Source organism: Phyllopteryx taeniolatus, chromosome 1 (genome assembly GCF_024500385.1).
Source record: "Phyllopteryx taeniolatus isolate TA_2022b chromosome 1, UOR_Ptae_1.2, whole genome shotgun sequence".
NCBI lineage: Eukaryota > Metazoa > Chordata > Actinopteri > Syngnathiformes > Syngnathidae > Phyllopteryx > Phyllopteryx taeniolatus.
In genome coordinates, this window is record NC_084502.1 from 19,997,093 (window position 1) to 20,019,732 (window position 22,640).

Sequence of the window (22,640 nt, forward strand, 5' to 3'; positions counted from 1 at the left end):
GAAACAATCATAATTTTCTGAGCGTTCAAATGAAAGCGGAACCCTAAATGATTGTCTTGTTTCACGTCGATGTGGGTACTCGACAGTCCAGAAAGGACGGATAGATAAGCAGCTGCGGCTGGAGCTAATGTTTCATTAGCTAAAACCCTTTTTGTTGTTGTCGTTTTGCCTTTGTTACAAGCTGCTGTATTCACTATTGACTGAGCTACTTTTATGAATGTGATGGATGCCCGAGGGGTAGAAAAATAAGCAGCAATAGATAACCCCGCCTTGCCAGCGAGCAAAACTGAAAGGATTTCATATTTATGTTGGAATTTCCTTTTTCCTTTTTTTGCCGCTGATGAATTTTTTTTCCTTCATTGACATGATGTGTGTTTGGACTGCCTCTGCCCGGAACTGTGAGTATGGCCCTATGTTTGCTTTACGCACTTTGTTTTTGCTCATGTCAAACTCGAAGGAGGTCAACATGTTTTGTGTGTACAGTAATTGTGACAAATGACATGACATGGCTCGTTTGCAGGAGCTGTCTCCGAAAGCAGGCACGACTTTTACACATCTTGGCTTGGAATTTGAGCGTGCATTCCTAAAAGTTCAGTAAGTATAAAATACATGTTGATTAAATAGCCGATTCCACCGTGATTTTGGGTGTGGGTGAAGATTGGCTGAGTCACAATTGCACTCATGGACAAATAACCTTTAAAAGAGAGACTTGCTGAAATCAGTCTGTTATTGAGTGAGTTGTGTCACACAAGTCCACGTTTAAATGTCCTTTTTTTTTTTGGGCTTTTGCATGTGTGCGCCAAGAGATACGTTGCATATATAGTACATGTGGATGTTGATTATCATAATGGGATGCCCATTGTTCACTCGTCGCTCAACATTTTTTTCCTGTTTTCTCTGTGTCTACTCTCTGTCCCTCTGCTCTGTCTCCTCATCTCAACCCAACCGGCTGAGCCACAGAGTCGACCCACAGAGCCTGGGTTCTCCGAGTTTTTTTTTCTTGCCTCCATCAAGTGCTTGCTCATGTGGGGTGCTTCTTGACCAGCTTGTGTGAAGTTCAATGAGATAACTTGTGTTGTGACTTGGTGCCACAGAAATGAAATTGACTTGACATGAGGAAACACTGTGAGCCTTTGCTGTTGTTTCTTGACATAAATTTATTTTATCGATTGTTTTGAATCTTGTCATCTCTGACTTGCAGCCTGTTAGCACTAACTGTTGGGCCACTGGGTAAGATGGAGGCAACTGGTGCGTCCACAGATGTTCTCCTGCAGAAACCATGGCTTCCTGTTTCCATTGATGGCTGCCAACTGCTTGCAAAGAGTTGCTTTGGGGACACAAGGTACCAAATCCTGCTGACTGACCTGCACTGCGTGTGGGAGGAGACTTTGCACTCGACAGCCATCCAGAGCCGCGCTCAGGTGCACAGATTCAGAACAATGTATTTATCATGCATGCAAATCAGTTGCCTTTAGGCGAAATTCACTGTTTTGAACTCAAAATAGGCCATTTACGTGAATCGTATAGATCCGATGAGTTTTTCCTTGGGGGGGTGGGGGGTCGCTGTCGCCGGATAAGTCACAGGAGTTGACGAGACCATAAAAAACACTTCTGAAGTAACGGTACTTTTACTCCGTTACAGTGATCTAAATGTCACTCTCTGCTTTATTTATCAATTATTGCTTATTTATCAACTATTTTGTGCGACTGACTTTGACTTCCACATTGGGCGCTGTTTCTAATTTAAGCGCTAGTTACGTTTTACCAATCAAACGGCACAAGAAAGTCACATGACCTCACACGTCTTCTATTGGGCTTCCCGGGCATAGTTGTTTACACTAGATAAGCCAGCCCGGCTGCTCGTCCTGCCTAAATGGCCACCATTTTGGGAAGGTCCTCCTTACCATGAAGGCAATGGCGCGCTGCTCTTGTTTACATTAGATGAACAAAAACACCAGCTTTCATGCATTGTAGTATTTGTCTGGCGCTGTCTGCCCAAACGTGGAAATTTCAGCTCACTTATAACTTGAGAAAACACCATGCAGCAAATTGCAAATGTTTTTGTTGTTTATTCTTTTAAATTATTTGTTATTGTTTGTGCTATTTACTCAGTACTTGATAAATTATTTCAGTGTGTACTTTTTACTCTTACTCAAGTATTTTTTTGGAGGACTACTTTTTACTTTTACTCGAGTCACATTATTAACAGTACTCTTACTTGAGTACAATATTTGGCTACTCTACCCACCTCTGGAGCGGACATAGTCTATTGCTACTCTTACGTTTTAGCAACATTTTTGCTCATCAGATAAGCCAGTGTCATATTTGTTGCACTGGTCTTTTGTATTTTTGCATTGAGTTGCTGTGGGTCGTGGCCCTGCTTGTGGTCCCAGCGGAACCGCAAAGGACACGTAACAACGGCGACGAGCTGGTCCGCTAGTACATCTTGTATTAATTAGGAAATGCGCCTACAATTATCTAATTAGTTTACGGATGATAAATGTATTAAGTGACGGAGCGATGTTGGGGAATATGTCACAACACAGAATGATAGCACTTCAAATTCAGAAATGGCCAATAAAAACAGAAAAATACTGTACTTAATATTTTCCTGGAGGATGCATTTGGGATTAGCCTTTGAAGTTGGTAATAGTGAAAAATTATGTGAAACAGACAATGATTTTAGTCAATTGTTTTCCAGAATGAGAGTGCTTAAAGAGGAGGATGCTATTCGTGTGGCACAGCTTGAAGCAGGCATTAGGTGCAGGTGGAAATGGGGCCTGGCTCAAGCTGGAGCCCAGAACAAAAAAGGAAGAAAATGAGGCAAATTTAATTTTAATCTGAAATTTGTACATCAACATGTACTTGAGGAATGGTGGACGACTGGTTAGCACATCTGCCTCACAGTTCTGAGGACCGATGTTCAAATCCCGGGCCCCGCCTGTGTGGAGTTTGCCTGTTCTCCCCATGCCTGCGTGGGTTTTCTCCAGGCACTCCGGTTTCCTCCCACATCCCAAAAACATGCGTAGTAGGTTGATTGAAGACTCTAAATTGCCCGTAGGTGTGAATGTGAATGTGAATGGTTGTTTTTTTCTTATATGTGCCCTGCGATTGGCTGGCGACCAGTTCAGGGTGTACCCCACCTCTCGCCCTAAGATAGCTGGGATAGGCTCCAGCACACCCGCGACACTTGTGTGGAGAAAGCAGTACGGAAAATATATGGAACATTTAATTGAGCGGTGTAAATAAATGTATTTCTGTGTGAAGAATCTTTTTTTATTTTGCCTAATTGTACTCTTCAGAGTTTTCCAGATTGCTTAATTTATGTTAAAATCAAAAAAATTCTCTGCGGGGGCATAGAATTATTTTTTTCTCTCACGTTTTTCATGCCTTTGGTGTTTGCATGTCTGATTTATCCTCACAGGGCAATTAAGGATAATTACAGTGAACTTTGTTGTGGTGGAGGATATGTTCCAGAACAACCCACAATAGGTGAAAATCAGGAATATAGAGAGACCATATAATAAACCTTTTAAAATAGCTTTACCAACCACATGCTGTAAAGACTTTGAAAGTTATTTAAACACTTAAAAACAAATTGCAAGCATAAAATTCATAGAATATATGTATTATAGTGTCAGTGTTTTTGCCATCTTACAAACTTGATTGTTTGCCAACTGGTTGTGCCAGGAGCTGAACAAGCGTCTGCAAGCCCCAGTCAAAGCGTTCTTCTCACACCTGTGCGAGTTGGTTCAGCCGTGTCTGTCAGGCAGTAGTCGGCTGCCCAAAGACGAAGCTGGCATCTCTGTGATGCAACTGGATGGCGGTGACTTGAGCTTGAGGCTGAAGAGCAAGCTATTAGGGTTGCCCTTCTATTGGGAGTTTCGCTGCACCCCCGCTCCCATCACTGTGGTACGCTTGGCATTTTATTTTGAGCTCTTGAGTAGGCATGATAAAGGTTTGGAAGTTTTACATGATAGAATTACGAGTGGTCACCTTTGAAGGTTTCTCTGCTAGGTGTGTCTTCATCTGGTACAGCCCTTGTTGTCTATGAGCCACGTGCTGAACCGGCAGGTGGAGCAGCTGGAAGGCTTGCTGGCCAGGAAGGATGCTGAGATCCAAGACTACAAGGAGAATGGAGCCACACTCAGCAGAGGTACACACAGCTCGCTAATGGTGAACGCAAATTAACATTTGTTTATTTGCATAATTCATGTCTATGCTTTTGTTCTTTTTTTTTTCATATTATTCATAGACCATAATTTTGGTAAACAGTAGGCTGAGGGGTAGTTCTGGGTGGCAGAATGTGAGTTGAGCCCATAACAAAAACTTATTTGGGATTGTGCTGCCATATAACGTAGAACCTCAACTGTCGTATGTGTCAGTTTTCAACTTTTTTTTTTGTAAAGAAATTGTCCCCATTTTTGTACACTCACTCAGTTTTTGTCAATTTGAGAATGATCCATACCAAAGTCATCTGCCTTGCCACTCATTTCCTGATATTAAGCGCCCACTTATAGCGTCCATGCACACGTACAACTTTGAGTGTTTTTTTTTTTAGACTGAATTAATCATGAAAAACAAGGTTCCTCTGTGCACCCCAAAAGGTTTGTTTCAGTTTCCTTTAAAAAAAATATGAATCCAGTGGAACCTTTGGGTGAGGAGGCTAAATAGAGTCGATGTCGTAAATACAGCGGAACCTCGATTTAACGGACCCCGACTTAAAGGACTTCAGATTTAACGGAGAGAAAATAGTTTTGAGTTGGAAATTTGTCAAAATCACCCCTCCCATGCAACAGCGAGGTAAGTTTGGATAAACTTAAAAAGGCAAGGAAACCTGTAATTCTTTTTTGCAAGAATGTTGTTTGTGTCACCACTAATGAAAACATGATATTCTAGTTAATATTGCATTCGTGGAATAAGAATTAAACATAATAATTCATCAGCCTCCAATAAACTTGAACCTAAACTTGCTAAAATCTTAGTTGTGACATTAATTTCAGTCACCAGCAGAGGGTGATACTGCCTAAAATGGCGGCGCTCTGAGTTTGCTGGAGGTTGATGAATTATTCAGTTTAATTCTTATTGCGTGAATACAACAATAACCAGAATACCTTGTTTTGATTAGTGGTGGCACATAATGCGTATTCTTGCAAAATAAATTTGTGACTTTCCTTCCCCTTTAAAGCTTTTCAAAAAATTTTAAGCTTTTTTATATTTATTTACAATAATTTTGTACTCTGCTGGGTGTTTTTAGGCCACGCAAAAAGTGCAAAACAATTTTGTAATGTACTGATGTTTTTAGGAAACATAGAAAAGTGCTTCAATTTCACGGGCAATCTTTTTAACGGACAACGCCTAACCTCTATTTAGTCCTTTAAATCGAGCTTCCACTGTCGTTAGAATAGCCACGACTAAAGGGACAAACTGGGAACCAAACCTCCATCATCGAGTTTGTGGAAGGCATTGACTCACTGGTGTGTATAAAATTGTGCTTGGCTTGTCTTTGAGTAATTTAGCAAAACAAAGTCTAGCCTGCTAGCTCATGTCAGCTCTACAGCTCGCTAGCCATTTCAGCAAAAAAGGAAAGTAAATTAACTAGCCACTCCCTTAATGATGATGTCACCTTTGTCCCAATTTCCACCACGTATATTCGTCAATCAATTCACCTGTTCAAATGTAAATTACGGCCAGCATTCCGTCTCCCTTCCAAGCAAATTAGCCCACCTAACACCTTCTTTTCCACCAATACTTCACACATTCAAACTACAACAGTAGATAAGAAGGCTAAAATCATTATTCGAGCCATTTCCTGTTTTCTCAATGGCTCTAACTTGGTCAAATGAGATGGAAGTGTTTGTTAGCTTGTTATGATATCGGAGAATGCTTGGACATTTGCCACCCGAAAGTACATATGACGTCTTGTAAAATGTCCCAAAAATTTAAAGCTGAAATGTTCTTGTGTGCAGCACGCCTGCAGACGGACATTTTTGAGCGGCATATCTACAAAGGAAGCTTCCTGGCAAAGGTGCGGTTAACTCACGTGTCACGGTATTGCCATGTCATATCTTTTTGTCACTGTCCTCACAAGGCCCAGGAGAGAACCTTGTGGTGTCTCTTTACCTGAAATCTATAGCAGCTGTGTGTTTACTGTGTTGAGGTGTGGAATTTCTTGTCTTTTCCTTTGTTGACCCCTGACTCCTCATGCGTGTGTGTGTGTGTGTGTGTGTGTGTGTGTAAGTGATTTAACATTTCATATCTACTTGAGGAATGTCCAAGGTGTGCCACTCTGACTCTTTTGTATCACAGGTTTATTTCAGGCCACTGACTGTATTATGGTCCTTCTACCTCCTCAGCGATGGGACACCATTTAGATAAAAAATCAGGCTCAGGTGCAACAAATGGTGTTGCACCTATAGATAAAATATTGGTTTAGACAAATTGCAAAAACAAATCACATTAACAGGTGGTACACCCTTTTGGACGCACATTAACGGAAAGTTCCGTCTGGTTCCACAGTGTTGGACAAATGCATGTGGTACTATGGAGGGTTGCTATTTTTCCCTTCTTAGCTGGTCACATCACTTGGTTGGTAAACACCACAGAAGAAGGCACAGACAAAGACTTGGTCTCTGGACTCTGGTGGCAAATTCCACTGGGCAGTGACAAGGCCGCCCTCAGACTTGAGACCCAAATGAAATGAATGAAAATGTTGCATTACAGAGATAACCACACACCGGTTTTAGCTCTGTGTATGTAGGTATGGGGAAGGCGTTTGGTGTTGGTGTGCAATATTTATCAAGGCAAACTCTTCGTCGCCCTTGTGCGCTTTTGTTTCTTGTCTTCCCTGCAAGCGCTATTCGTGTGTTCGTTACCACAGTAACACACCTGGTGCATCTGACTCAATTGTGAATGGGTCTGTGATTATTAGTGAATCGACTTTGACTCACCTTTGCCTGATCGTTTCTGAGTTGGCATGTGATTGAGGTTTTTATGAATGTGTTTACTACAGCATCAAAATGTCTTGTATCCTTTTTCCACCACTTGAGAGTAAAAATTCGCATTTTGCAGCTCATAAATACACATTGAAAAACAGAATTGTGAATCACAGATTTTGACATTTCTTAGTTAATTGAACCGCAGAGACAGTCCAAAAAAGCTTCGCTGGGCTGGACGAATAGGCATTAATGTGGCACAACGCGCTAATGTCACTTACGTGAGGGAAGTCAGAGGCGGAAGCGAAGCTATTTGGTTGACTGAGCTGGAAGATTGCGATGACGATTTGAGAAGAATATGAGAGAAAAAAAATTATAGAAAATGGCGAAAGTCTTGGGAGCATTTCCTACTGAAATGCAATGCAAGCACCGTGACGTAATCGTTGCTCTCTGCCTCAGACGCCCAGTATGAAGCCGCGTAGGATCCGAGACGAAATGAAATTAACGTAGCGTAAATCAGTGAGATTAATGTTAATCTCCTTTACAAACATGTTGTTAGCCCTGCAGAGGCCTTACGTCAAATTTTTGTCTATTTTATCACAACGGTGACAAGTATGCTCCTGATCATAATTTCTCAGTGTAGGCACTTGGCAGTGTGAGACATATGGACTGTGTAATACAACCTGATCTGTAAGTGGCTACATTTTGAGTCATGTGGGTAAAAAACGTGGCAAAGTTGGTCAGGGAGGACTTAACTGTAAAATGGGTCATGTACTCAAATAGGAGGGTTTTGGTGAAGTCAAATGAAGGAAATACTGTATACGTTTCCTCTCTAGGTGTCATTTTATTTTGAACACTTCCAAAACTTCGAGTAGTATAAATATTTGTCTTACTTCTGGTCTAAGATCATAAACTCACAGCTATGAACCTACTGTATTTTAATGTCGCATGCTAAAATGCTAGTTGCTCAAGTGAAGTTGCATAAAGGCTGGTAAGGCTTTTTTTTGTTTTTTTTTTTAAATTAATGCCTTATGTTTTTGACATAAGAAATTTTAAACTGAAATTTATGTATTTTTGTTTGAAATTGCCCAACTGAAAATGGCTGTAGTTTTCTGCTATGCAGTATGAGTTTAAGAAATAAAACTTTTTTTAAATTATATGTATACACACACACACACACACACACATCCATCCATCCATTTTCTACCGCTTATCCGAGGTCAGGTCGCAGGGGGCAGTAGCTTTAGCAGGGACGCCCAGACTTCCCTCTCCCAAACCACTTCATCCAGCTCTTCTGGGGGGATCCGGAGGTGTTCCCAGGCCAGCCGAAGGATGTAGTCTCTCCAGCGTGTCCTGGATCGTCCCCGGTGGGACGTGCCCAGAACACCTCACCAGGGAGGCGTCCGGGAGGCAATGATTCGGATGCCTCCCGGACACACACACACACACACACACACACACACAGTGGGTAGAAAAAGTATTCAGACCCTCTTAAATTTCTTACTCTTTGTTATATTGTAGTCATTTGCTAAAATTATTTAAATTCATTTTTTTCCCCTCAGTGTACACACAGCGCCCCATATTGACAGAAAAAAAGAAGCACATTTTTGAGGTAATACAGCCATGAGTCTTTTTGGGAATGATGCAACAAGTTTTTCACACATGGATTTGGGGATCCTGTGCCATTCCTCCTCGCAGATTCTCTCCAGTTCTGTCAGGTTGGATGGTGAACGTTGGTGGACAGCCATTTTCAGGTCTCTTCAGAGATGCTCAATTGGGTTTAAGTCAGGGCTTCACTGTTCAGACAGTGCCTGGTTTTCTCCACACATACCGCTTAGAATTAAGGCCAAAAACGTCTATCTTGGTCTCATCAGACCACAGAATCTTATTTCTTACCATCATGGAGTACTTCAGGTGGTTTTTAGCAAACTCCATGTGGGCTTTCATGTGTCTTGCATTGAGGAGAGGCTTCCGTCGGGCCACTCTGCCATAAAGCTCTGACTGGTGGAGGGCTGCAGTGATGGTTGACTTTCTTGAACTTTCTCCCATCTCCCGACTGCATCTCTGGAGCTCAGCCACAGTGATCTTTGGGTTCTTCTTTATCTCTCTCACCAAGGCTCTTCTCCCCCGATTGCTCAGTTTGGCCGGACGGCCAGCTCAAGGAAGGGTTCTGGTCATCCCAAACGTCTTCCATTTAAGGATTATGTGTGCTCCACTGTGCTCTTAGGAACCTTAAGTGCAGCAGAAATTTTTTTGTAACCTTGGCCAGATCTGTTCCTTGCCACAATTCTGTCTCTGAGCTCTTCTGGCAGTTCCTTTGACCTCATTATTTTCATTTGCCCTGACATGCACTGTAAGCTCTAAGGTCTTATATAGACAGGTGTGTGGCTTTCCTCATCAAGTCCAATCAGTATAATCAAACACAGCTGGACTCCAATGAAGCTGTAGAACCATCTCAAGGATGATCAGAAGAAATGGACAGCACCCGAGTTAAATATGTCACAGCAAAGGGTCTGAATACTTATGGCTGTGTGATATTTCAGTTTTTCTTTTTTAATTAATATGCAAACATTTCAACAATTCAGTTTTTTTTTCTTTTCTGTCAATATGGGGTGCTGTGTGTACATTAATGGGGAAAATGAACTTCAATGATTGTAGCAAATGGCTGCAATATAACAGTGAAACATTTAAGGGGGTCTGAATACTTTCCGTACTCTCTCTCTCTCTCTGTTTGTGTGTAATATAAATAAAAGGAAACCACTTGGTCGTTCGTTATTGAATTAACTGTCTTTTCTTTTGTATTCATAGTTGCTCTCTAGCCAAGCAAACAACGTTTATCTGATTCTGAATACTCGATTATTCGATAGAATTTTCAGTAGGATACATTAATACTAAAATATTTGATAGCTGCAGCCGTACATTCAATGCACCCGCTCCCCGTTATATCGTCATATTTTTGTTTAATAAAACACTTTCTTCAGGTCCCAATGGGAGTAATCTGCAAAAAATTGCTCCTCACAATTATAAAGTTGCTCCTCAAATGAAGTCATTGAAAAAGTTATTTTGAGGCTAGGACGATGAAGGGAGTCGGGACCGTGGTGGAATGACTTATGGTCTTCCTCTCAAGCCTCTTCCACTCTGTTTTGGTCAACATTGACTTGGTTTGAATTAGCCTGAACTACCCACTTGTCCACATCAGCTTTCTTGATGGCCTACATTGGCGAACCAATCGTGAAGTCCTCTCCTAAAATGTGTGCCGGAAGCAAGGGCACAAAGTTAAAATCAGAACACGAAACCTCATCTTTACATTCATGCTCCACAGAAGTTGAAGAAGAAGAAGTGGGGTTTCTTTTTCCTGTTTTTGGATGAAATACCTCTGCTATTCTCGGTGGCTTCCTATATGCCAACATTCTTTGCACGCCACTTCACAGTGCTGAAAATGATTTGAATATGGTGGCAGAAAGTGTTGGGTTTTCCTCATTTGTAAGTCTAACTGGTGTTAACAGATTTATTAAACATAATGGAGCCTAAAAATTTCTGTTGAAGCAACGGCAAGGTGACACAGATTTATATGTATACCACAATTCACAGTGCTTTACAAAAATTAAAAACGCTTACAGTTCAGGTGTAATTATCCATCTATTTTCTTTACCGCTTATCTTCACTAGGGTCGCGGGATGCTGGAGCCTATCCCAGCTATCTTCGGGCGGGAGGCGGGTTACACCCTGAGCCAGTCGCCAGCCAATTGCAGGGCACATAGAAACAACCAACCATTCACATTCACACCTATGGGCAATTTAGAGTCCTCAATCAACCTATCATGCATGTTTTTTGGGATGTGGGAGGAAACCGGAGTGCCTTGAGAAAACCCACCCAGGCATGTGGAAAACATGCAAACTCCACACAGGTGGGGCCGAGATTTGAACCCTGGTCCCCAGGACTGTGAGGCAGATGTGCTAACCAGTCTTCCAGCGTGCCGGCAAGGTGTAATCAATAAAACAAATAATAATCCATTAGAAGAAAGTAAAAGAGAAGAGCACTGATAGAACACTTTCACTTGTTATATGCACAAAGGGCAGAAAGGACTTCTGTTCTTTCTTAAACATTGTCAGATTAGAGTCCTGTCTCACGTCATTAAGACTATTTCTGAGTTTAACTGCATGGAATTGAAACACAGCTTCACAAAATTTTGTTCTGACTCTGGGCACCAGAGACCTGTCTCGGCACCAGAGACTGAGGTTTTCAGGGTCCAAGATGGTTCATATGGGACCAGTATGTTAGAGATCTGCTATATACAATAAACCTTTTGATTCTACATTAATAATGTAGCTACCTTGTATCCTGCCTTAGCGGTAAGGGTGGTATAGGGTGACACAACCAAGATGACACCACCCCATTTAAGTGTTGACAAGGTTACCTTGGTACAACACGGAGGTTTGCTCTTCATTAAAACAAAGGACAGTAGACCTCTATATATCTTTTGAAGCATTTATTGCTTTCATAGATTCTCCTGCCATGTTGTGAGTGAGACTCTGAAGTTAGGACCTTTGCATTCTGGCTGCCCTTGGCCAAGCTGTTGTTCCCCTCTTGAGCCCATGAAATCACAAAATGCATGTTTGTATGTTTAAAGTACGCATGATGTCACGTTGAAAAGACCTATTTTTTTATTTTTTTTCCCAAGGTAACACTTTCTACTTCCTGTGCAAGCGCGTCATTAATGCGCCTCAGGATAGTACGAACTTAAAGCCCAGTCTTTAAAATGTTGACAAGATGTCCGTTGATTTTTGTCTTTGTCGAATTTGATGGTTAATTCAGGGATGAAGCAGCTTGCCATAGATGACTTTTTGATTCAGGGCAGGAAGTTGAGGTCACATGGTGTGGAAAAAGTAAACATGAGGTCGGCAACAGAGACGAGACAAAGTGAGCGAGTGTGAGACTCGCTGGCACCAGCAAACCCCCAGCCCAACCCACCATCCCCCCCAGGCCCCCTTTAAAAAAAACAACAGCTTCTAAAATCAGAGCTGGTAACTTGCTAATAATAGCCAAACGTCAACAGGCTTTAGCCTTCCTCACCTCACCTTCTCCACCGCAGGAGGCAGGATTTAGGGGTGTGGCTACCAGGTGAGCACTCCCTTTCGCCTCCTTCATCCTTTGAGGACTTTGTCCCATTACAAGAAGAGAAAAGGACATTCCAGATCCATCCTCTAGCAGATTCCAACATGAAGTAATTGACTTTTCATCCTATTAGTCTTTGCTTCTTTGGATGAGTTTATTACCTGAGTGCTACTGAAGCAAAACATGTAAGATTTGATCAAAAAGTGAAGCAAGCAAGGAGATGATGTGCTGCCTCTCTTTTATTGACTCAGGTGTTGCTGAGCTGGTAGAGCCAAGGTGTGATTCGCTCAGTGTTTGTCTCAATCATCCTCAAGCAAATGTCACACAGTACATGTTGATAATATGTTCCCAATAAATGGAGCTCACCATCTCAGATCATCTAAAGGGGGCTGGAGAACAGGTCAGCTAGTAAAGGGAGAGGGCACTGTGAATAAAAATACAGTATAAGGTCGGCTTTCTGCTTGGTCGTCCTCCCCCCAGTACATTGGTTCCTCTGTGCCCAAAGCAGAACGAAGCCCCCCCCCCCCCCCCCCCCCCCAGGTATTTGAACAAACAAATCACAAAAATAAATCAATGCAAAACCTCAAAGCCTGACCAAAGTGTGCTGAAGAGCCCCTCGGCCCTGAGAGCGAGCAGAAGACCACCAATTTCTGATGGTCAATATTTGAGAAGCTAATTTGGAGTGTTTGTGCTATCCATTGGGGGAAAGGAGGACTTGGTGACTGTAGCGTTTTTTGTGTTGAGGGCTGTCACTATTGAATATTTTTAGAATCAATTATTCTTTCAATTATTCCATAGATTAATCGAATAATCACAAAAATTATTTACGCACAATTTTATTGCAAAATATTTTCTTCTAAATACTGTTTATTAACCGATCAGTCATTTATTGGTATTGGATTAAACAAAACCAAATAAGCAATATCATACGAGGAAGTGATGTTGGACTCTCCAACCTTTTTAAAGCTGAGAGCTACTTGGGTACTGATTAATGCGATGGAGTAATAGTTCGTTATACGTTTTACATACACTTCTGAGGCTGCTTCAGGTTCATGTCAATAACTGGCTATTCATACGACGGCTGCAAATAACGATTATTTTCAGAATAGATGAAACTTTTTTTTCAATAAAGTGTTTATGATTCAGTTACTAGTTACCGTAACAGGTCATAAAATGGACAACATTTTTAATCATTCTTTTCCACAGTAAAAGCTGATGTTTGTAACGGTCTTATCCTGAGTAAACACAGACAAGCCGTCGACTTTCATGGAGGACTACAAAAATCAGAGTATTTACAATTGAGAGGCTGAAATCAGATGATTTGTAAAATTTGAAGTTCAACAATGACTCATCGATTACTTGATTATCAAAATAGTTATTGGTTAATGTATTCGATTAGTTATTGATTAATGGTTGCAGCTCTATCTGTGTCTCATAATGGTGGGGGCAACTTATGCTTGCAGCGTCGGCGCACATACTGACACCTTTATGAGTCTGATCATCGCACATTAACACAGGACGCCCCAACCTTTGTTGAGCCAAGGAGCGCGCATGCGTACTTTTTAACTAGCAAAGCTGTGGGTAATTGACGGGGGGAGAAGTGTAAATAAAAAAGTAACAATAATCAAATACACTTTTTACAAAGGAAAATAACAAAAATTGTGTGGCGATAGTGAAATCGTTCAAATGCCGGAATTTTGGCGTAACGCATCACTGCAAATGACTAACTAGCTACGACCTGGTTCGGGCCAGCGCCGCTGCCACCGCTCGGGATGACAACCAAAGTGAGATAAGCGGCCCGTGCATTGATGAAGAAGGCAGCGAGGAAGGCACACATTGACCATCGACACTTCCAATGGACGTCACGGTAATAAATATGCGTGCTTCAATTTGACGCCAAGCGGCATCGGGTCTTCTCTTCCCTGATGCGCTGCTCCCCGCAGCTGTGAAAACCTGTGAGCCTGACTGCTTAGACAGCATCGGCTGGATACTGGAAGCTGTTATTCTGTTGTATGAATGGCAACAGGTGCGATACACAGGTTCATTGGACCTTCTGCCAGCATTGAATTGTTCTGGCTGTCACTGTTCGTCGCTGGCATAGATAAGCAAAGATACATTGGGTCGTAAATAAATAATTTTAAGACACTTAAGGAAAATTGGGCGGCATGGTGAACGACTGGTTAGCACATCTGCCTCACAGTTCTGAAGACCGGGGTTCAAATACCAGACCCGCCTGTGTGGAGTTTGCATGTTCTCCCTGTGCCTGCGTGGGTTTTCGCTGGGCAAACCTGTTTCCTCCCACACCCCAAAAACGTGTGGTAGGTTGATTGAAGACTTCCCCGTAGGTGTGAATTTGAAGGCAAATGGATGTTTGTTTCTTTGTGCCCTGCGATTGGCTGGTGACCAGTTCAGGGTGTACCCTCCCTCTCGCCCAAAGATAGCTGGATAGGCTCTAGCACGCCCGCGACTCTTGTGAGGATAAGCGGTACAGAAAATGGATGTATGGATTAGCAAAATTGGACGATGGGAGCATTCGCGAAACGTCATCGTGATGTAATTTGGCGCATGCGCATTAACATTGGCTGGTAAAAGTCCCACTGACTTCCATATAATATTGGCTAAGTAACCTTGTTTTCATGGCTTTTTATCGCAGTATGCAAGTTTGGACCAGCTGATGCCAGGCAAAGCTATACAGAAAAGCTTCTGGACAACAGCGGCAACCAGAATTTGCCTTAAATATGACGTTATGGAGAATTGGTGGCCCAAATCTGTCCACAGGCCTGACCAGGAAGGATGTTTTTGATTGACAACTTTTAACTTTGGCCTACACGAAAGATGTAGTGAAAGTCTACAAGTCTATTGACTTGTAGACTTGTAATTGTTAATCATTCAATTGTTGATTGAAAAGTGTTCAGACGGTGAAACGTCTCTCTACGTGACATGTATTTACATATTGTAAGGTTCATATCCATTTGTAATTTGTATATGATAGTAGGCCTACATAAGAGGTAAAAGTAACGGAGGCATCAATAATTTAAGAGTGAGATGCAAGTTATTAGGCACGGTGAGCGACTGGTTAGTACATCTGCCTCACAGTTCTGAGGACTGGGGTTAAAATCCCAAGCCTCGCCTGTGTGGAGTTTGCATGTTCTCCCTGTGCCTGCGTGGGTTTTCTTCATGTGCTCCGGTGTCCTCCCACGTCCCAAAAACATGCATGGTAGGCTGATTGAAGACTCTGAATTGTCTGTAGGTGTGAATGTGAGTGCGAATGGTGGTATGTTTATATGTGCCCTGCGATTGGCTGGTGACCAGTTCAGGGTGTAGCTCGCCTCTCACCCAAAGATAGACTCCAGCACGCCCACGACTTTAGTGAGGATAAGCGGTACGGAAAATGGATGGATGGAAGCAAGTTATTAGCTAATGTGAGCTTTATTTTGTTTGTTTATTGGCAAATATTAAATATGAACAATATGGTGTCTAGTATTTCAATATTATATTGCAAAACAAGTTGTTATAAAGTGTCTTACCATTACTATGAAAAGTGTCGAAATCAAACATAGTCGGTCAGTATGGTTCAACTTGTGTCACGTAATGTGACTTCACGTAAACTTTCAATGAGCTTCATGTGTCACTGAATCACTGTATTAGTCTAAGCATAACATGAAAACCCACTCATTGGATCTCATCATCAGACTCTTCCTGTGGTTTGTTGTGACCCTCACGGCATCTGGGACTTTGGAGGAGACCTCCAGGAGCTTTATACTGCCATCGTTTCACACGGAATCATGCGCAAACGCAAACTGTCTGAGCAGGACCAGTTGGTTGCCACGGGACCTGACCCCACAGCTTCCTCAGGTTTGTGTCTTTAACTTTTTTTATTTGAGTTATCAGAAGCTTGTTTAACACTTTGAGCTCTATGCTGGCCATTTGTCCATAAAGCTTCCTTTTTTCTTTTTCTTTAAACCATTTTAGTTGTTAATGCAAAATTAATGAAAATTCCAAGGGTGTGGGGATTTTTGTCTTTCTTTGTCATTTCCAACTTCCGTTCTATAAATGTACACTATATTGTCAAAAGTATACGCTCACCCGTCATGACTCAAATATGATCTGGAGTGCCATCTCCTTCTTAATCAATACAATCTAATGACATTGGTCTACTTTTTACAGCTATACCATCTTTAACTCTTCTGAAAAGGCTTCCCACAAGGTTCAGGAGTATGTGTGGGAATTTTTTGACAATTGTTCCAGAAGCGCATTTGTGAGGTGTCACAGGGATGTTTGACGAGAAGGCCTGGCTCTCTGTCTGCTCTCTAATTCATCCCAAAAGTGTTCTATCAGGTTGGTGCCAGTTAAGTTAATCCACACCAAACTCTCTCATCCATGTCTTTATGGACCTTGTTTTGTGCACTGGTGCATAGCCATGTTAGAAATGGAAGGGGCCATCCCAAACTGTTCCCAGAAAGATGAATTGTCCAAAAGCTCTTGCTTATTCCTTCAGAGTTCCTTTCACTGGAACTAAGGAGCTAATATTTTGACAATTCAATGCTCTCAATATGGAAACAGTTCTTCCATTTCTAACATGGCTGTGCACCAGTACACAAAGCAAGGTCCGTAAAGACATGGATGAGACAGTTTGGTGTGGATGAACTTGACTGGCCTGCACAGAGTCCTGACCTCAACCTGATAGAACACCTTTGGGTCTAATTATAGCAGAGTCTGAGAGCCAGGCCTTCTCGTCCAACATCAGTCTTTGACCTCAAAAGTGCGCTTCTGGAAGAATGGTAAAAAATTCCCATAAACACACTCCTAAACCTTGTGGAAAATCTTTTCAGAAGAGTTGATGTTGTTATAGCTGCAAAGGGTGGACCGATGTCTTATTGATCCCTATGGATTAAATTCATATGTGACTCAAAGCAGGTGAGCGAATACTTTTGGCAATATAGTGTATTAATAATATACTGTTTACATCAAATTGTTCTTTTTGATTCTATCCTAGCCACTTTTGGTTAATTGAAACCCATAAAACCTACATTTTAATTCCTTGTTGTTTACTTGACTTGATTGAATCAAACAATTTGGGTAAAATGGGTTTCATTCTAGACTCAACACAAGAAAATGTTACTTTGTATTGTACCAGATTACCAGATTGTCATTTATCAATTTTCGCACAAGGGAGCAATTTCATGTAATCTTTGATTCCAAAAGTGGTGTTTAATGGCTTACTACAGTGGTTCTCAAACTTTTTACACCTAATACCACCGGGAAAAAAAACCAAAAACCTACCTCTCCAAGTACCCCCATAATGACCAATAATAAAATACGGTAGCATAGTTGATCTTGGTGTTTATCAAAAACAAGACCAGATTATTTTTTTTACAAATACGGTAGCATAGTAGATCTTAGTGTTCATCAAAAACAAGACCAGATTATTATTTTTTATTTTTTTACTCCTAAAACATATACAGTGAAACCTCAATAAAATGGACCCCGATGTAACAGCTATCGGATAAAACTGACTTTCGGGACCAAACAATGTGTCCAAAAATAGTATCCATTTGTCGCTTAAACTGACGTTGACAAAGTCTGTTAGTTCCAGAATTGGCCCCTGTTGTTTGTTGGCGCTGTCGAATGCAGCCCTATGCGGGGCACAAGCCAGTGCGAACTGTAGGCTGGTCCCAAGCCCGGATAAATGTAGAGGGTTGCGTCAGGAAGGGCATCCGGCTTAAAACTTTGCCAAACAAATATGAGCGTTCATCCAAAGAATTCCATACCGGATTGGTCGTGGCCCAGGTTAACAACATCCACCACCGGCGCCGTCAACCTGCAGGGCGCCGGTGGAAATTCAGCTACTGTGGGTCGAAGTCGAAGAAGACGAGGTGGAAAGCGGGTTCTTCGGCAGAAAGAGAAGAGGAAAGCACAGAGACTAGAATTGAATGTGGGGAAGATGGGAAGAGAAATGGAGTTGGGGTTATTTTTAAAGAAGAGTTAGATAAGAATGTCTTGGAGGTGAAAAGAGTATCAGATCGAGCAATGAGGCTGAAACTTGAAATTGAGGGTGTTATGTGTAATGTGATTAGTGGCTACGCCCCACAGGTAGGATGTGACCTAGAGGTGAAAGAGAAATTCTGGAAGGAGCTAGACGAAGTAGTTCTGAGCATCACAGACAGAGAGAGAGATGTGATTGGTGCAGATTGTAATGGACATGTTTGTGAAGGAAATAGGGGTGAGGAAGAAGTGATGGGTAAGTACGGCATCCAGGAAAGGAACTTGGAAGGACAGATGGTGGTAGACTTTGCAAAAAGGATGCAAATGGCTGTAGTGAACACTTTTTTCCAGAAGAGGCAGGAACATAGGGTGACCTACAAGAGCGGAGGTAGAAGCATGCAGGTGGATTACATCTTGTGCAGATGATATAATCTGAAGGGGGTTACCGACTGTAAAGTAGTGGTAGGGGAGAGTGTGGCTAGACAGCATAGGATGGTGGTGTGTAAGATGACTCTGGTGGTGGGGAGGAAGATTAGGAAGACAAAGGCAGAGCAGAGAACCATGTGGTGGATGCTGAGACAGGACGAGTGTTGTGCAGCTTTTCGGGAAGAGGTGAGACAGGCTCTCGGTGGACAGGAGAAGCTTCCAGAAGACTGGACCACTGCAGCCAAGGTGATCAGAGAGGCAGGCAGGAGAGTACTTGGTCTATTTTCTGGCAGGAAAGGAGAGAAGGAGACTTGGTGGTGGAGCCTCACAGTACAGGAAATCATACATGGAAAATGGTTAGCTAAGAAGAAGTGGGACACTGAGAGGACCGAGGAGTGGCGAAAGGAATACATTGAGATGCGACACAGGGCAAAGGTAGAGGTGGCAAAGGCCAAACAAGAGGCATATGATGACATGTATGCCAGGTTGGACACTCGAAAAGGAGAAAAGGATCTATACAGGTTGGCCAGACAGAGGGATAGAGATGGGAAGGATGTGCAGCAGATTAGGGTGATTAAGGATAGAGATGGAAATATGTTGACTGGTACCAGTAGTGTGCTAGCTAGATGGAAAGAATACTTCGAGGAGTTGATGAATGAGGAAAATGAGAGAGAAGGGAGAGTAGTAGAGGCAAGTGTGGTGGACCAGGAAGTGGCAAGGATTAGTAAGGGGGAAGTTAGAAAGGCATTAAAGAGGATGAAAAATGGAAAGGCAGTTGGTCCTGATGACATTCCTGAGGCGGTATGGCAATTAAATTTTTATTTTTTTTAAAAATGGATATTTTATACCAAAGGCGGGACCAAGTCATTGCTTTGCAATTCACAAGTAAGTCTCAAGTCTTTGACCTCAAGTCTTGAGTCAAGTCCCAAGTCGAGACATGCAAGTGCCGAGTCAAGTCGCAAGTCTTACGCTTTGAGTTTCGAGTCCTTTTACCAACAAAATAAAAACATTTGTTTATATATATATATATAATGATGTATAAATTTTATACTGCATTTCTATATTTAATATATTTTTAAATACACATTTATCAAGAGAGATTTGATAATCAAGTGCATTAAACCTTTATAAGAAAACTAGGGGGCCAATCAAAAATGTTGCACCCTGAAAGCCACACTTCGGGGGCAGGTGGGCTTAGTTTATTCAAAACCTATTGATAGTAGGTTTTCAGTTATTCTATGAAAATGCTATGCTATGACTTTTCTCACTTTATTCATGAAGTGACATTAAATAGACCTGTCACAAATAAGAATTTGCATCCAGTAATGCTGCAATTAGTAATCGAGTAATCTACTCCCAATTTTATCGGAAAAATCAAATATAAGAATAAAATATATTTTGCTTGACGGGTAATTATGAATCATGAGAGGAAATGTGACATTTAACTTAATAATGAACGACCAATTTGTTTGCTCTTTTAGATAACAGTATTTTTTAATTGTTTTTATTTCAGATTATGCATATAGCAGGAAACTGTCAAGAACTGTTGAAATGTTGATTAAAACGTTGAGCAGTAAAAGAAGCTAAAAACATTTTTAAAAATCTTTAAGATTAAAAATGTCTGTACAAGTTGAAAGGGTGGTAAAATCCAACATGGCCTGAGGCTTTAAAAACATTTGCTTCCATATCATCCAGCCGCTGAAGCAGGTGCTGAGGGAGGAGAAGCCGACAGCGAGCCGAACCACACTAGTCCAATGGAGGAAGCTGGGGACCACATGGTCCACACAGCCACGGCACCGCAGGTATGGCAGACTTGTCATAAAAGTGAGAATTGTCTCAAAGGCCATGTCCACACAAACACAGGTATAACATTGTATATTTTATTTGTAGACACATTTGGACCCTTCAATTGCACATTAACTGTATGTTGGTTATTTTGGGGAAAACTCCAGCCAGGGTAACTACTTCAAAACTCTTTATTGCCTTGATAATTGTATATATTAAAGATTATGACATGCATGAATCACCTTTTCCTCAGTTGGCCATTGTTACTGTATCTCAGCCATACTGTATGTGATAGCAGGAGGACGAAATGTTTGCTGGTTCATTAGGAGGGTTATGCACAACCTATAACATGGACCTCCATAACATTTTGTAGACAGGTGCTGAATATATTATTTATTTATTTTTTTACATTTTGCTGAACATATGGATGGAGGATAGGGCTTCACGTTATATTGTTTGAGCATTGTCATCGTGATGTGCGCATGAATAATAGTCACATAGACATAGTCCTGGCGATGTCTGAGGCAAAAGAACTCTGGTACCCAACATGCACTGTGTGTATCATTCCACCAATCACAATTGTACTGTGAATAGGTTAACATGTATGACACATTCTCCAAACAAGAGGCAAAGCGCTCTTGCTTCGTACTTTATTTGTTCCACCTAGCTGTAGTTTTCTGTAAAACTGTCACCTGAAACAAATAATTAACAAATGTCCGCTAACCCAAGTGCTAACATACAGAAAAGAAAAGCTAGACATGCTAATAAGATTAACACCAATGTTGCAGTACCGGTAAATTAGAGGAGATAGAGTACCAACACTCAGGATGACTTAAAATCCGGACCATTCAGGAGTCATGAATAAACTCCAATTTTTAGCCAGTTTTTTGTTGAACACTTGCAGGAAATGATGTATGCATTAAAAAACATTAACAATGTAAATATGATTTTAACTGACCGCCACAACATTCTTGCACCCTGACCTTTAAGTCCATGGCAGAATGCACGCGCCATACGCACAGAGCCAGATTTGAGAGTTGTCTCAAAGGCCATGTCCACACAAACACAAGTATAACATTGTACATTTTATTTGCAGACATATTTGGATCCTTCAGTTGCACATTAACTGCATGTTGGTTATTTTCATACGCACAGGGCCAGATTTGACAGGGAATGCCCACATTCTGGGGTTGTTCCACCCAGGTTGCGTAAATGGCAGATTTGAGTGGTCCTTAGTTAGACTTCGGAAGCTTTTGCCGCACCCCATAATGCAAATTTCAGTCATTCTCATTCTTGTCAGAGCACACACTGCTGATTGCAGAAACGTCTGCTGACCAATGTCATGGGACTTTCTTCTGGATTGTTAAATGGCCTACCGGAGGGAATTAAAGTGCCATCTGTTGCATGATAGTCTATAACTGTCAACCAACACTTCAAAATGGGCAGCTAAATTATGCAGCCAACTGAGCCTTTAATTATCAGGTGTCCTGCAATTTGTTGCATTAATTCATGAATTCATCTTTCGTTCCGCTTCTCCTCACTAGGGTCGTGGGCGTGCTGGAGCCTATCCCAGCTGTCTTCGGGCGAGAGGCGGGGTCCACCCTGAACTGGTCGCCAGCCAATCTGCATTAATTCAGTTGTAAAATATATTACATTTTTAAAATTCCTTTATCTCAAATAACCAGTCAGTTGATAGAATAATTTTTAATATACATGAGCATTCTTTATACATTTTATCAAGCCAATAATTATAATTGAATTATAAATAATAGCGGGATCTATGTGTTATCATTAAAATTAAGTAATTTGACTAATTTACCTTGACATTTTCTTTTATTTATTTATTTTTCCTTCATTTACAAATTTCCAGATCCATCAATTGGTTTTAAAAATCAAAAATGGCCCTTGAGCACAAAGTTTTGCCCACACCTGCTTGAGAACATTATCAGTGTGTGTGTGTGTGTTGGGGAGTTTGCTTTTCGAAAATACCTGTGTTGCTGTGGACATGTTGGAAGTTGGCCTGCTAAATTCGGTGTTTGTTCCAATGTTTGAATGCTCCAAACAAAGAAAGTTGGTGTTCAATGCTGATCTCTAAATGTTCCACAGCTCGTCACCTGTGGCCGTGCTGAGCGAGTGTCTTCCAAAGCAAAGAAGAAGAAAGTGGTGGGCTTGTTCAGATGAGCGCCAGGAGTGGGCAATGCCTTTTTAAATGCATGGACATATTTAAATGAATTACGTTTAGATAGTTTTGAATCTTTTAGACTCAATGTTAATCCATTATTTTAATGATTTTTATCATGGGAGATAGGCCTTTTATCTGAGATTTCACATTTAAAATAAATTATTTTTCTATTGAACTAAACAAGCTGTCAGATAAATCTTATTTGCTGAATC

General features: G+C 41.4%; 1 protein-coding gene across 3 annotated transcripts; it reads left to right on the plus strand.

The window, feature by feature from the left end:
• Window positions 1-55: 55 nt before the first annotated feature.
• On the plus strand, window positions 56-22,640 carry nhej1 (nonhomologous end-joining factor 1). Of its 3 annotated transcripts, none has more exons than XM_061779361.1 (9): window positions 56-398; window positions 521-589; window positions 1,202-1,421; window positions 3,691-3,912; window positions 4,018-4,156; window positions 5,970-6,028; window positions 15,743-15,905; window positions 20,157-20,263; window positions 22,353-22,640. In XM_061779361.1, exons 3-9 carry the CDS (start codon window positions 1,236-1,238, stop codon window positions 22,425-22,427), a joined length of 951 nt encoding a protein of 316 aa, XP_061635345.1. In that variant the 5' UTR covers window positions 56-398; window positions 521-589; window positions 1,202-1,235; the 3' UTR covers window positions 22,428-22,640. The 3 variants fall into 3 exon arrangements, with proteins under 3 accessions (XP_061635345.1, XP_061635337.1, XP_061635354.1); XM_061779353.1 differs by having other exon boundaries at window positions 521-594; window positions 22,353-22,638; XM_061779370.1 differs by lacking the exons at window positions 56-398; window positions 521-589 and adding an exon at window positions 967-1,125 and having other exon boundaries at window positions 22,353-22,639.

Bases quoted from the DNA above. Each gene is read 5' to 3' on its own strand.
- nhej1 (XM_061779361.1), top strand. From the start codon at position 1,236: ATGGAGGCAACTGGTGCGTCCACAGATGTTCTCCTGCAGAAACCATGG. The intron at 1,422-3,690 runs GTGCACAGATTC...TGGTTGTGCCAG, and splicing joins CCATCCAGAGCCGCGCTCAG to GAGCTGAACAAGCGTCTGCA. The intron at 15,906-20,156 runs GTTTGTGTCTTT...CATATCATCCAG, and splicing joins TGACCCCACAGCTTCCTCAG to CCGCTGAAGCAGGTGCTGAG.